The 14,305-nt window shown below is 44.3% G+C and overlaps 1 protein-coding gene across 2 annotated transcripts in view; it reads left to right on the forward strand.

Annotated features, from left to right (window-relative positions):
• The window catches only part of SMYD1 (SET and MYND domain containing 1), a 44,308-nt gene that overhangs the window by 3,444 nt on the left and 26,559 nt on the right, over positions 1 to 14,305 (forward strand). For both annotated transcript variants that reach the window (XM_065929168.1, XM_065929169.1), the window contains exons 2-4: positions 8,172 to 8,348; positions 10,880 to 11,093; positions 12,988 to 13,118. In XM_065929168.1, the coding sequence (XP_065785240.1) occupies positions 8,172 to 8,348; positions 10,880 to 11,093; positions 12,988 to 13,118 (522 nt within the window). The remainder of the gene's footprint in view (positions 1 to 8,171; positions 8,349 to 10,879; positions 11,094 to 12,987; positions 13,119 to 14,305) is intronic.

The following is a 14,305-nucleotide window of genomic DNA, read 5'->3' on the forward strand; positions in this document are numbered from 1 at the left end:
CAGATCAAATGCTAATAAAATCTTATTGTTATGATAGTAATAAAGATTAGGATGATTAGAGTAAATGATCTTTAAAATGATTAAAAAAATAAAAAGGATTATTTTTAAAAGTGATTTACCCAGTACACCTGAAACTAATACAACATTTCAAGACAACTATATTTCAATAAAAAAGAAAGAAATATAGAAATTGAAATGACTGCTTTATAGTTAAAAAATAAGTGATATAATCAAACTCATCACTGCAAAGATGAGGGAACTGCTTGGGTGTACCTGAGACAGCTTAGAGAAGCATCAGAGGAAAGCTTTGCTCATCCTATCCTCACTCCAATTTTAGGCCCCTGGTGAGATTCAGCCACTGTAAGGGAGAAACCTGACTGGGGAGGTAGGACCAGGTGACCCACAAAAGTCACCTTATGAAAGAAGCATTTTCTAACACTGTGTTACTGAAAACCAGGCTATCTGTATTAACTTCCAAACACAAAAATGAAGATTTTATCTTTAGTTGAGTAGTGCATTAAATGACAATCTCTTCTTGCAAACAATACATGAAATATATATGTATGTATATGTGTATATTCTGTGAATCATTACAGGGCTTCCCCGGTGGCACAGTGGTAAAGAATCTGCCTGCTAATGCAGGAGATGCAACAGACGAGGGTTTGATCCCTGCATCGGGGAGATTCCCTGGAGTAGGAAATGGCAACCCATTCCAGTATTCTTGCTTAGAAAATTCCATGGACAGAGGAGTCTGGCCAGCTAAAGTCCATGGGATTGTAAAGAGTCAGACATGACTGAGTGACTGAGTACACACACGAACATACATGAAGCATTACAATAAATGAACCCCTGTGAAAACACCATCCTACTTAACTAGAACATTCTGTTACATTCATCTTGCCTATCTTTCCCTGTCCTGTCCCATACTTGCCCCAAAGGTAACTACAGTAGTATCCTGAATTTCATGTTACTTATTCCCCTGTGTTTTCAATGATAGTTTTGTCATATATGTACATATTCCTAAACAATAATATAATTTAGTTTTTATAGCTTGTTTTTCATCTTTTAAACCAAGGTATACAGTTATAGGTGGTTTTATGCTCTTGCTTCTTTCATTTAAATGTTCTTCTATTATTTATCCATTTGGTTTTGTGTAACTAACAAAATGAGTAAGCTCTGTATGTGTATGTACCACAATTTATGTTTCCATCCTCCTGCAAGTAGTTGCTATGGACATTTTTGTTTGTATCTCTTGGTGAACAGATCATGGGGTGTGTATCCTAGGAGTGGAATTTCTGGTTCATAATGCATGAGATATTTAGCTTTAAAATATAATGCTGCACTGTGTCATGTTGACTTGCGAGTTGAATTGTGTCTTTGCTAGAATAGACTGGGCTTAGCATTCAGAGCAGCTCTCCAGGCCCTTATTATATAGCCCTTAGTCTGGTTAGAATCTCTTTAATTTGGTTGGTTGGAAAAACAGGTCACCTGCTTAAACATAAGAGGCCAAGAATAAAACAGAGATCACCCACTGAGACTTGGCAAGTGTGCAGCACTTGGGCACCAGGATCCCCAGTAGGCATGGCTAACCAGTCAGGCAACACCTTCTTCCTGAACTCCAACTTGGCCTCACTGTTCTCTCTAACAGGTGCTCCAGGCAGCCACTTCGAATCAGCCGAAACTGATGTTTAGAGGGGCGCCTGTGTGCCATGCTTTTTGGGGATTCTGAGTTTCATGCTGGAAAGGGATGAAGGCAAAGTAGGTGGATGAGGTCAATTTACCAAGGAGTCGTCTTTTATGGATTTGGTCTTTGAAAGTGCGTGAGACCCCAAGCATGGTGGATGAGCTCGAGTTGCTCAAGGTTTCTCTGGTCTCCTTTTGCTCTGTACTTAACTTTACATAGGCTTAGTTGTCCCGCGGCATGTGGGAATCTTCCCTGACCAGGGATTGAACCTGTGTCTTCCTGCAATGGCAGACAGATTCATTTCTAGGAGCTTCCCTGGTGGCTTGGATGGTAAAGAATCTGCCTGCAATGCAGGAGACCCCAGTTTGATCCCTGCGGGGAGATCCCCTGAAGAAGGAAATGGCAACTCACTCCAGTATTCTTGCCTAAAGAAATTCATGGACAGAGGAGCCTGGCAGACTACTGTCAACAGGGTTGCAAAGAGTTGGACACTTTCACTTTGACACAGGAAAAAAATGTTTATAATAATAAACCAATGTGTTACTTTCCTTTGTTGTTGTTGGTTAGTCACTAAGTTGTGTCCGACTCTTGCAACTTCATGGGCTGTAGACTGCCAGGTTTTTTTTTTTTTAAAGTTTTTCACAAACTCCTAAATAATTCTGTTTAAAGAGTTGGAAGTGCCCAAGAGAACCTATCTATCTATCTGAGCAGGGGAAAAAAAAGATGAAAATATGAGAAAAAGAAAGTTTTTTTTAAAAACTTTCTATTTTGTATTAGAGTTTAGTCAATTAACAAGCAAAGTTGTGATAGTTTTAGGTGAACAGCGAAGGGACTTAGCCATACACATACATGTATCCATTCTCCCTCAAACGCCCTCCCATCCAGGCTGCATATAACACTGAGCAGAGCTCCCTGTGCTATACAGTAGGTCCTTGTGGGTTATCCATTTTAAATATAGCAGGGTGTACAGGTCCATCCCCAACTCCCTAACTATCCCTTCTCCTCATCCTTTCCCCCGACAACACAAATTCATTCTCTAAGTCTGAGAGTTTGAAAAGAAAGTTATTTTAGAACAAATTACTGTCAGCTGGGCTTTTTTGAAAATTAAACCAGCTATGAGCTTCTTCAGGTCCAGCAGAGAGGGCAGGGTTTTCAGCACATGTAATTCTATGTGGACCCAGGGGAACCACCAGAATTAACCATGGCATATGCACAAATACATGTGGTGGCCTTAATCTGGTAACAGCTGGGAGGTAGGTGGTGGGATATAAATGATGCTATAAATGGAAATAATTTAATAAAGGGATTAGAGAAATTCCTGAACAGATAGTTCAGAAAATGAGTAAGTAACTGTGAAAGTATTCAGGTTACAGTCTTCAACATTTGCATTTGATGTTAAGGAAAACCACAGAGTAGATTTAGACATGTATCTTTAATTTGGCACTTTAATTCATCTGCGGAGGTCAGACGTGTTGATATGTCACATGACCCATAGTGAGCTGTGTTGCTAAACTTTATTAACTAATCCTTAAATGCAGAAGTTTGGGGATAATAGCCTTTTAAGCATAGATTAGGTCAAATGCCAAGTTGTCCCCCAAACAATGTCACCTTCTCTCATTTGCATCTGAAGATGTGTTCTGAGTCTGGGAAGAGGGGTTTAGTAGAGTGTGGGAGGTGCATCCAGGTCTGAGTGAGGTGTGTGAGCCTTGTCCTGGGAGCTATGGCAGAGAAAATCTTGAAAGTTGCGATTTTAATGAAAGAAATGTTAAAAATCTCTAGGTCTGGTCTAGGGATGTAGCACCACCTAACTTCTGCTAAGGTAAATAACTGTGCAAACGTTAATCCCTTAAGGATTGACATGGGTCATTTAAAAACAAGATTGGGGGCCTTCCCTGGTGGCTCAATGGTGAAGAATCCACCTGCCAATGCAGGAGATACAGGGTTTGATCCCTGATCCAGGAAGATCCCACATGCTGTGGAGCAACAAAGCCCAAATGCCACAACTACTGAGGTCTAGAGCCCATGTACAGCACTACTGAAGCCCACTCGCCAAGAGCCCATGCACTGCAACAAGAGAAGGCACTGCAACGAGAAGGCCACACACTGCAACTAGAGAGCGTCCCCCATCACAACTAGAGAGAAGCCCGAGCAGCAACAAAGACCCAGCAAAGCCAAAAACAAACAAATAAATAATTAAAAAATGACATTAGGTAGATGCCGTAGCAAAGATAAACTGAGTGTCCCAACTCTGGCCATGTTTCTCCTCTCTGCAGAAGCCTCCATTGGACCCATTCTCTCTCCTCCTCCCCCCCCCCCCCGCCCCACCCCCACCCCCCGCCTGCAGAATAAGGTCTTACCACTGAAAGATGCATTCTAGGTCCCCTACAGTCCAGTCATTTTTCCAACATTATTTCCCAATAATGTGATCTTGTCAAACAGTTCCTCCTGTCTCCTAGACACACCTGCCCTAACTGCTTCCCCCACGGAAGCCCTTGACTCATGCTAGTGCCTCTCTGTGGCAGAAGCACTTGACCTTCTATGTTCTATGTATAACTCAGCTCATCTTCAGACGGTCAGAACCATGCCTCCCTGCCTCTTTGGTGGTGGCCTTCCCAGATTCCTCCTTCCTTGACCTTGAATCCTGCAGCAGGATTCCTGGGGGGCATGCCTCACCTTCCTTATATGTGTTTATGCCCCAGCCCAAACTGGGAACTGCTTGAAGGCAAAGTCTATCTTCTTTATCTCTGTCAGCTAGCTCAAGGCAAGGCACATAATAGATGCTCAATAGATGCTTTTTAATAAACTTAAAACTTTTAATTTACTTTTAAAATGGAACTATAGTAAAAAATAGAAATAAAACAAAAAATGCAAAAATTGAAGTATTTTTAATTTACAATACCATGTTAGTTTCAAGAGTACAACACACTGATTCAGTATTTTTATAGATTATACCCCATCTAAAGTTATTACAAAACACTTGCTATATTTCCCTGTGTTGTATCCTTATAGCTTATTTCCTTACAACTTATTTATTTTATACATAGTAGTTTGTATTTCTTTTTTAAAAAAATATGTCTTTACAGAAGGAGGTGGTAGGGTCATGGAATCATTATCAACGATGAGACTTTTTTTTTAAAAACAATACCTTCTTTTTAAAAATTTTCTTTATTTTTTTATCTTTTGGCTGCATTACAGCATGTGAGATCTTAGTTCCCCAACCAGGGATTGAAACTGCATCCCCGAGCATTGGAAGTGCAGAGTCTTAGCCACTTGACTGCGAGGGAAATCCCAGTAGTTTGTGTCTCTTAATCCCGTACCTCTATCACGACCCTTCCACCTTTCCTCTCCCCACTAGTAACCACTAGTTTGTTCTCTATATCTGTGAGTCTGTTTCTGTTTTTGTTATACTCATCTGTTGATTTTATTTTTTAGATTCCACAGATACGTGATAGCAAACATTACTTATCTTTCTCTTTCTGACTTATTTCACTAAGCATAATGGCCTCCAGGTCCATCCACATTGTTGTAAATGATGCCCAATAAAAACTTGTGAAAGAAGAAAGATGGGAAGGAACAAGGAAGAAAGGAGTTCAAAATATTGTAAAGTTCTCTGGGTACTTGAGGGATGCGATGTTCTTTTTTAAAATTAATTATTTTAATTGAAGGATAATTATTTTACAATATTGTGATGGTTTTTGCCATACATCAACATGAATTGGCCATAGGTATATATGTGTCCACCCCTCCAACCTGAAACCCCCTCCCAGATGTGATGTTCTTTAAGACAGATGCTTTTCCCTGCAATTTTTGAGGGGAGACCTCCTCTCAGGCTATAAGTTTTTAGGTAGCCCAGGAAGCCAGAACAGTTAGTCCAGTCCTCTCTGGCTGTGTTTTTAGAGGGCTCATCTACCTTGCAGGCGCCTTCTATTTGCATTTATCTGTCCAGGAACCGGTTATTTCCATACAAGGAGCTGAGCAGCAGCTGCCTTTCCATCCCTCTTGACTCTGACAGATGATACAACCCAGGGCTGCAGAGGAAAGAGAGAGCAGGGACCCGATGGCTGGGGCAGGGCACACTCAGGGCTGTATACAGAGCAGGTAGGTTTGGGAGCTTCCTCTGCCTTCTGTGCTGGGAACAGTGTCAGGCACTAGGGACCCCTATGAGAATAATATCCCTGGGAAGACAGTGATGACCTATACACTAAAGGGTTGCTGCGAAGGTTTAACGAAAGAGAATTGCTTAAAAATACCTCTGAAAATTGCAAAGCACTGTGTAAATGGGACTCTTGTGGGGACTGAAAAAATGAGACTAAGGAGGAGAACCATGGCTTGGTGAAGGTCATCAGCTAAGCTGGCTGGTAGAAGCAGTCTTTCTCCTGGAATCTAAGACGTGGTTTTAAGTGGGAGAGGGATAAGCTGGGAATGTGGGATTAACAGATACACACTACTATATATAAAATAGATAAACAACAAGGACCTACTATATAGCACAGGGGACTATATTCAATATGTTGTAATAACCTATAATGGAAAAGAATCTGAAAAAGGATATATATATATATACATATATATATGTATATATATATATGTATGTATAACTGAATCACCTTACTGTATACTGGAAACATTGTAAATCAACTATACTTCAATAAAATAAATAAGTCAGAAAGTGGTCTTAGAACTTTATTTAATTAAAGTATAGTTGATCTGTGGTATTATATGTCACAAGTCTACAATGTAGCGATTCACAAATTTTAAAGGTTATACTCCATTTATAGCTATGACAAAATATTGGCTATATTCCCTGTGTTGTACAGCATATCCTTGTAGCTTTTTTTCCCCAAAATTTCAAAATTGTAGAATGGAATTTAAAACAGATTGGGGGCCTGGAGACAATGATTTGGTGGTTAACATTTGGGACCCACCATGAGCTCACTAGGAGATTGATCATGTTTTCTTCTCATGGATTGTAATTAAAACACATTTATTATAACAAAGTGACTGTAAAGATTCTGATGAGACAAAATGAAGGCAAGATATTGTGAACTGGTGGTTGAATTGAGTCAAGGCCTGATAAAGGATTATATACATTGTTGCAAAGGTCTCTCCATCACCCAGTATGGGGTGAGGTCTATACTGTAGTATCTTGGGGCTCTGCCCCTAGCCTTCTCCTGGTCCAAGTAGTGGTAGTGGCATAGTAATTAATGGGCTGCAACTCTGTGCAATTGCAAGTGATTCTATGCTTCCTTTCTTGTTGGGAAAACTTCAGGGAATACAAGGGAGTGAGGAAGACATTACAATGGGAATAACCTAACCTGTAAGTAAGCACTAACCTTTCAAACCCTTGAGCACTTTATGATTAATTACTGGCATTGCACCTCACAGCAGATGGGGCAGAGCAGTTTGTGGAGTTGGCCACCCATCACTTCCAATTTCTCTCTGAGCCAAGAGAACACACCACATAACACTGGTGACATCAGTAACTCTGTCATTCTTACTCTTGCCAAACACACAGAACTATGACATAAATGTGTAGATGTCATTTTGGGTAAAACAGGTCATGTCCCATTATACTGTAGATAATTATGACTTTTTTATTCTTTGGGGCAAAGGACATTCTATTTCAACAACGAGAATGACACGTGACACAGAATGCTCTCTCCCACGCCATGGTGCTAATGACCTGTGACTTTCAGCAAGAGGACTATGAGGAATTTCCACCCACTCCCTTGGCTTAGAAGACTTCCCTGGGTCCTAAAGGGGAACTTTATGTTGTGATCCAGGAACACCCTGTGTCCCTCCTGTTAAAGTGCTGCTCATGTTGCCTGGTGACCCCAGGTTCAATTGTTCCTCCAGCAACTTGTGACATTCCCAGTGCCTAACGCATACAGGTCGTAAATCTATACTTACTGAATTAAACTGAAGGGTTTATTGCAGAGTTCAACAGTGTCCCCTTCATTAGTTTCACTGAAAAATATCTGCCAAAAGAATAGTTCCAGGGCTTCCTTGGTGGCTCAGTGGTGAAGAATCCACCTGCCAATGCAGGAGACATGGGTTCAAATCTGGGAAGATCCTTCATGCTGTGGAGCAACAAATCCCGAGCACCACAGCTACTGAGTCTGTGCTCTAGAGTCCCACGGCTCTAGAGACCCACGGCTACTGGAGCCCTGGAGCCTGCGCTCTGCAACAAGGGAAGCCACCGCAATGAGAAGCCCTGGGACTGCAACTAAGGAGTAGCCCCTGCTTGCTGCAACTAGAGAAAACCCTCGCAGCAAGGAAGACCCAGAAGAGCCAAAAATAAATAAATAAAATTATAAAAAAGAATGGTTACAGCTGGAAGGGACCTTTGGAAACCAAGCCCCTCATTCTGAAAGGTGGGACTCTGAAGCTGAGAGGACAAGGACAGCCCACCGAGCCCACACCCAAACGTGTCTCCCGATAGCCGGAGTGGTGCCTCGTGGTCACAGTTCTCTCCCTCTCTTTCCAGCCTTGTGAATGTTGTGTGCCACACCTGCTTCAAGAGGCAGGAGAAGCTCCACCGATGCGGGCAGTGCAAGTTTGCCCACTACTGTGACCGCACCTGCCAGAAGGATGCTTGGCTGAACCACAAGAACGAATGTTCGGCCATCAAGAGATATGGCAAGGTGCCCAACGAGAACATCAGGTCAGAGCTGGGCCCTGGGGTGGGGCTTTGGATTCCCAAATGTCAGGTGAGGAGTGGGGTGGCAGCGGGGGCACCACGCCTCAGTCCAAGCAAGCTGGGCTAAGAGCAAACCAGGAGAGAGCCCCAAGGAGACTATGATTGCTTCTTCTGTGCCCTCCCTCGGTCTGGGCTGTGCTTAGTCACTCAATTGTGTCTGGCTCTTTGCGACTCCGTGGGCTATAGCCTGCTAGGCTTCTCTGTCCACAGGGATTCTCCAGGTGAGAATACTGGTGTGGGTTGCCATGCCCTCCTCCAGGGGCTCTTCCCAACCCAGGGATCGAACCCAAGTCTCCCACATTGCGAGTGGATTCTTTATCGTCTGAGCCATCAGGGAAGTCCCACCACACTTGGTCTGGGAAGATTCCCATTTATGAGGGAATCTCCACCGGGTGGAGCTGGCTGCAGACTTGTTCTGTATGGCTCCTCAATGTTTAAAAAAAGATTGATCCGAATATCATATAATATGGCTTATATGGGGAATCTAAAAACAAAAAAGGTCCAAATGAACATAGTTACCAAAGAGAAATTGAGTCACAGATGTAGAGAACAAACTTATGGTTAGCAACTGAAACTAACACAATGCTGTAAATCAAGTATACTCTAATAAAAATTAATTAAAAACTGACCTGCCGTGTCAAAAAATTAGGAAGTTGCACATTAAAAAAATTAAGATTTCTGGCTTCTCTTAAAAAAAAGTGAAGATGTGGCAAAATGTGAGCTCAATAGCAACTAACTTCTTTTTAAAAAAATAGAACTTCTCAAATTATCACAGCTCTACTCACCCTCATGGTTGTACACTAGCCCTCTGGACTCATTGCACCTGAAAGGGATTTGCATTTGCAAAAATCTCTGCATCAATACCTTAATTCCAGAGCTACCAAGTTCAGGAGGCTCCGCCAGGGTAGGACCTGATGCTAGACTGCAGGTAGGTGCTTAGGCAGCCAGCAATGGAGAGTGGAGGAGATGGGGATGGTGATGCTGGAGCATTTGAACTAAGAGTTTTAACTGTGAAGTTAAAGCCCAGACTGGAATCATCATATCCTGGGAACTTATGGGAAACTGCACAATGAAATTGCTTAGTCAGCCTCCCCATCCCCTGTCCCCCTTAGTTCCATCTGTTGAAATCTTACTTCTTCTTTCCCCCTATTCCTTCTTTTTGTAATTTCATGTGCAATTTTATTTATTTATAAATTTCCCTCTTATTGAGGTGTAATTGCTTAAGTCGTAAGATATTGATATTTAAAATGTATTGTACATTGTGTTGATTTGCTATACATGTATATTGTGAAAGATCTATTTATCAGTGGTCACCCAAGACAAGCTTTCTAAGTGAGTGTGCTGCAGGTTCAGAATGCCACCACCAATCTGGAGTGGTGGGCCTCTTTCTTTGGTCTCCTCCTGCCTTCTGTAAAGGGAGGGCAGTATGAGAACCAGCCCTCTGGAGGTTAGAATGGCAGGGAATGTGTATTACCCTCATTTAATCGCCATTGGAGAGGTTCAGAGAGGGCAAGCAACTTGTCCAGAGTCACACAGTAAGAAGTGGAGTCATCAGACTTCTTCTCCAGTGCTCATCTCAGTTAGCCGCAGGGTCAGGAGAGACACAGGTGACTGAACCTCACTGTGTCCCCTGACCCCTCTCATGGTTTCCCAGACCCACACAATATGGCTTCCGCTTCCGTCTTCACCTTTATTCACTTTCCTCTCCTTGCTCCCTAGCTCCAGCACCTTGCTGTTTCTCCCCCCGCCACCCCCGCTTCTTTTCACTGGACCCTGCAGCATGTGGGATCTTAGCTCCCCAACCAGGGACTGAACCCATGTGCCCTGTTGTGGAAGTTCAGAGTCTTAACCACTGGACCACTAGGGAAGTCCCCACTTTGCTGCTTCTAATCACGCCAAGCTCTCTGTCTCTCTCTAGGGCCATTGTACTCGCTGCTCTTTCCCCATCTGCACAGGGCTGGCTCCTGTTCACTCCACTGGCAGCCCCCTGTGCCTCCTCCAGCCTCTCCTGAGCACCTTGGCTTCCTCTCCCCGCACCCCCTCAGGTCACCCTGTTTGATTTTGGGCAGAGCACTCAGCACTAGTTTAGATTATCTTTTCAACTTAGGTCTCCCGGACTTTAAGAGGGCTTCCCTAGTAGTTCATTCAGTAAAGAATCCACCTGCAATGCAGGAGACGTGAGTTTGATCCCTGGGTGGGGAAGATCCCCTGGAGAAGGAAATGGCAACCCACGCCAGTATTCTTGCCTGGGAAATCCCATGGACAGAGGAGTCTGGCGGGCTACAGTCCACGGGATCGCAAGAGTCAGACAGGACTTCGTGACTAAACTACCAGCCACCACTCTAAGATGCTTCATGACGCAAGACATTCCACCCATCTAATTCAGAACTGTTATCTTGAGCCCGACACCACGCCGGGCAGCAGGAGGCACTCCGCAAGGGGTTGTAGAAAGAATGATGGCAGCAAGGCCTCACTCACTCTGCCCTTCCGCACAGGCTGGCGGCTCGCATCATGTGGCGGGTGGAGAGAGAGGGCAGCGGACTCACCGAGGGCTGCCTGGTCTCCGTGGACGACCTGCAGAACCACGTGGAGCACTTCGGGGAGGAGGAGCAGAAGGAGCTGCGGCTGGACGTGGACACGTTCCTGCAGTACTGGCCGCCGCAGAGCCAGCAGTTCAGCATGCAGTACATCTCCCACATCTTCGGCGTGGTGCGTAAGAGCTCGCCCAACATGGGGGTGGGGTGGGGTAGAGGTGGGCTGCCAGGTCAGAGAGGAGGGGGAGGGACTTCCCTCGTGGTCCAGTAGTCAGTACTTCCCCTTCCGACGCAGGGGGCGCAGGTTCAATCCCTGGTTGTGGAGCTAAGATCACACATGACAAAAACAAAACAAAACAAAACAGAGGCAGTGTTGTAGCAAATTCAATAAACACTTTAAAAATGATCTGCATCAAAAGAGAAAGGGTGGACTGGGGAGGCCAAGAAAAGCTCTGGAGCAGGAAGGAGGCCTTAGATGAGGAGCTCTCACTCAGTTTTCTTTCTGGCCTTGCTTTACTACGAGGTCATTCCTGTGGGGTCTGAAATCAACATCCCACACGAAAGCTACTCTTTATCTCCCACCGCATATTTGGATGATGATTGACTTTCTTGTTCATCTGCACTTCCTATATATTCTCTACTTCACACTGAAAATGAAGACCCAGGGGGACTTCATGCTTGAGAGTTTGTCTTTCAATGCAGGGGGCACGGGTTCCATCCGTGGTCAGGGAGCTAAGACCCCCACATGTCTCATGGCCAAAAAAACCAGAACAACAGAAGCAATATTGTAATAAATTCAATAAAGACTAAACACAGTTCACCCCCGCCCCCCACCAAAATCTTGAAAGAAAAGAAAATGAAGATCCAATCACTATTTCTTCTTGCTCACTGGGCACTTTGGAAATAATATTCTTCCTTTTTCCAGACCTAATGGGCTGATCATGGGGACCCAGGGAGAGGAGAGTAGGGGCTTTCTGGAAGGCCCTGTCTTGAGCCGCAAATCCAGGCCTCCTGAAGCCATGAGGGAGGAGGGGATGGGAGCCCAGTGGGTCAGCAGACTCAGGCTGTGGGCTCTGGGGGCTTGTCTCCCATCTGGCAGGCTGAGTGCCTTCTGGGTTGCTGGTGAGTGGGCTGAGGAGGGAGTTCTTGTAATAAAATCGTATGATCATACTCAGCCCCTCTGAGTCCTCCCTATGTGCCAGTGCTTCTGTAATAGAGTTTTCCAGAGAAGCAGAACCACAAGGATATGTGTGTGTGTGTGTGTGTGTGTGTGTAGAAAGAGAGAGAGCGAGTGAGAAAGAGATTTAATGAACTGTCTCTTGTGATTGTAGGGGCTGCTGGTAGGCCAGCAGGCTGAAGACCCAAAAAGAAGAATTGTGTTTTAAGTACAAAGGCAGTTTGCCGAAAGAATTCCTTCTTACTTGGGGAATCAGTTTGGCTTTAGTAAGGTCTTCGACTGATTATATGAGGCCCACTTCCATTGTGCAGGCTGACCTGCTTTACTCTAAGTCTCCCAATTTAAATGTTCACCTCATCCAAAGAACACCTTTTAGAAACATACAGAATCATGTTTAACCAAATATCTGGTCACCACAGCCCAGCCAAATTGACATAAAATTAATCATCCCAGTGTCCCAGATATTATTTTATTATTGTACGCAATCTCTACAACGCAAGAGGAAGTTCGTGGCTTTTTCTGGCACTGCCGTGTAGCTTGTGAGATCCTATATCCCCCACCAGGGACTGAACCCCTGCCCGTGGCAGTGAAAGCAATGAGTCTTAATCACTGGGTCACGAAAGAATTCCCATCTTGGACTTTTTTAGAATACAGCTACCCCAGACTTTCAAGGTAATGGTGCAAATTGAGACTCTCACATGGTACTAATCTTGAGGGTCATTTGGAATCACATAGAGATCAGGAGACTAACTGTTTTGTTTCCAAACTCTCTAAGCATTTCCAGAATGAAAACAGGTCTTCTATTTTTAAAAAACTTTTAACAGCTGGTTAGTGTTCTGCACCAAGTCTGTGTCTGGTCTGTTAGCTGACTCTCATCTTTTCTTCTGGGCAGATTAATTGCAATGGTTTCACACTCAGTGACCAGCGAGGCCTGCAGGCTGTGGGTGTGGGTGTCTTCCCCAACCTGGCCCTGGTGAACCATGACTGTTGGCCCAACTGCACTGTCATATTTAACAATGGCAAGTGAGTATGTCTTGAGCTTGGGTTGGTGTGCTGGGGATGGCAAACAGTAGGGTATCATGTCTACACTTGACTTAAACCAAAAGTAAACTGTTGGACCTGAACCAGCACGGATTTCATCTGGATAGAAAATTGAAATTTTATTCCAGAATAAGTGTAGAGAGGACAAATGTAATGAGGAAGGTAGCAAAGTGCATTTCTGAGTCTTTGTATATTTCTTGAAGTTGCTGAGATATGTTAAATAAACCTTTAACTACTATGTAATTTCGAACTTGAAGTCTGAGATTTTCTTTTTAGGGGTCATTGCAGAGCATCATCGGCAGAGAAGGCACTTGTCAAGAGCATGTGTTAGTCAAGTTACCAGGAGAAATCAGAAGGCACACTCAGGGGTTACCCTAAGAGAATTTAATAAAAGGGCAATTGATAGAAGTGTAGGTAGAGCTGAAGAAACTGACAAAAGAATGGTGAGGTGTCCAGGGTCTGGGCAGCAACATGAAATCGTGACCTCCTCTAGACCTGGAGGGGTGATGGAGGAAGTGCTGTTCCTGTGGCTGATGAGAGCTGTAGCCATGGGAGGGGGCCCCTTGTCCCCCAGTCCAACAGCTCAGCTGTGCCTGTAGGGAAACCAGGCACAGCTGGAACTGTGGTCAGGCAGAGAGGGAGCCAAGAGAATAAATACCCCAATTTCTCTCTCCTCCCACCTTCTTATCTCCTCCCATTGGCTAAACCAGAAGCCAGAGGACCAAGGAATCTGGTGATGAAAACTTCAGAGGTCAGCCTCTCCCCCTGGAAGGCACAGATCAGGGGACCGAAGGGCAGAGAACAGAATTTGGGGTGGGGTGCAAATGGAGAAGCATCAGAAAACATGATGAACCCAGGTTGTCCATGACTCAGACTGGGGGAGCTTTGGGGATATGAAGAAAAGTGTTAGTCACTCAGTTGGTGTCTGACTCTTTGCGACCTCATGGGCTGTAGCTCACCAGGCTCCTCTATCCATGGGATTCTTTAGGCAAGAATATTGGAGTGGGTAGCCATTCCCTTCTCCAGGGGGTCTTCCTGACCCAGGTATTGAACCTGGGTCTCCTGCATTGTAGGCAGATTCTTTACTGTCTGAGCTACTGGGGATGAAAGGCCTAAGAAATATTTCTTTTACTCTTAGAGACGAGCTCTTATGATGATGCTAGTTGATT

Source organism: Muntiacus reevesi, chromosome 3 (assembly GCF_963930625.1).
Source record: "Muntiacus reevesi chromosome 3, mMunRee1.1, whole genome shotgun sequence".
Lineage (NCBI taxonomy): Eukaryota > Metazoa > Chordata > Mammalia > Artiodactyla > Cervidae > Muntiacus > Muntiacus reevesi.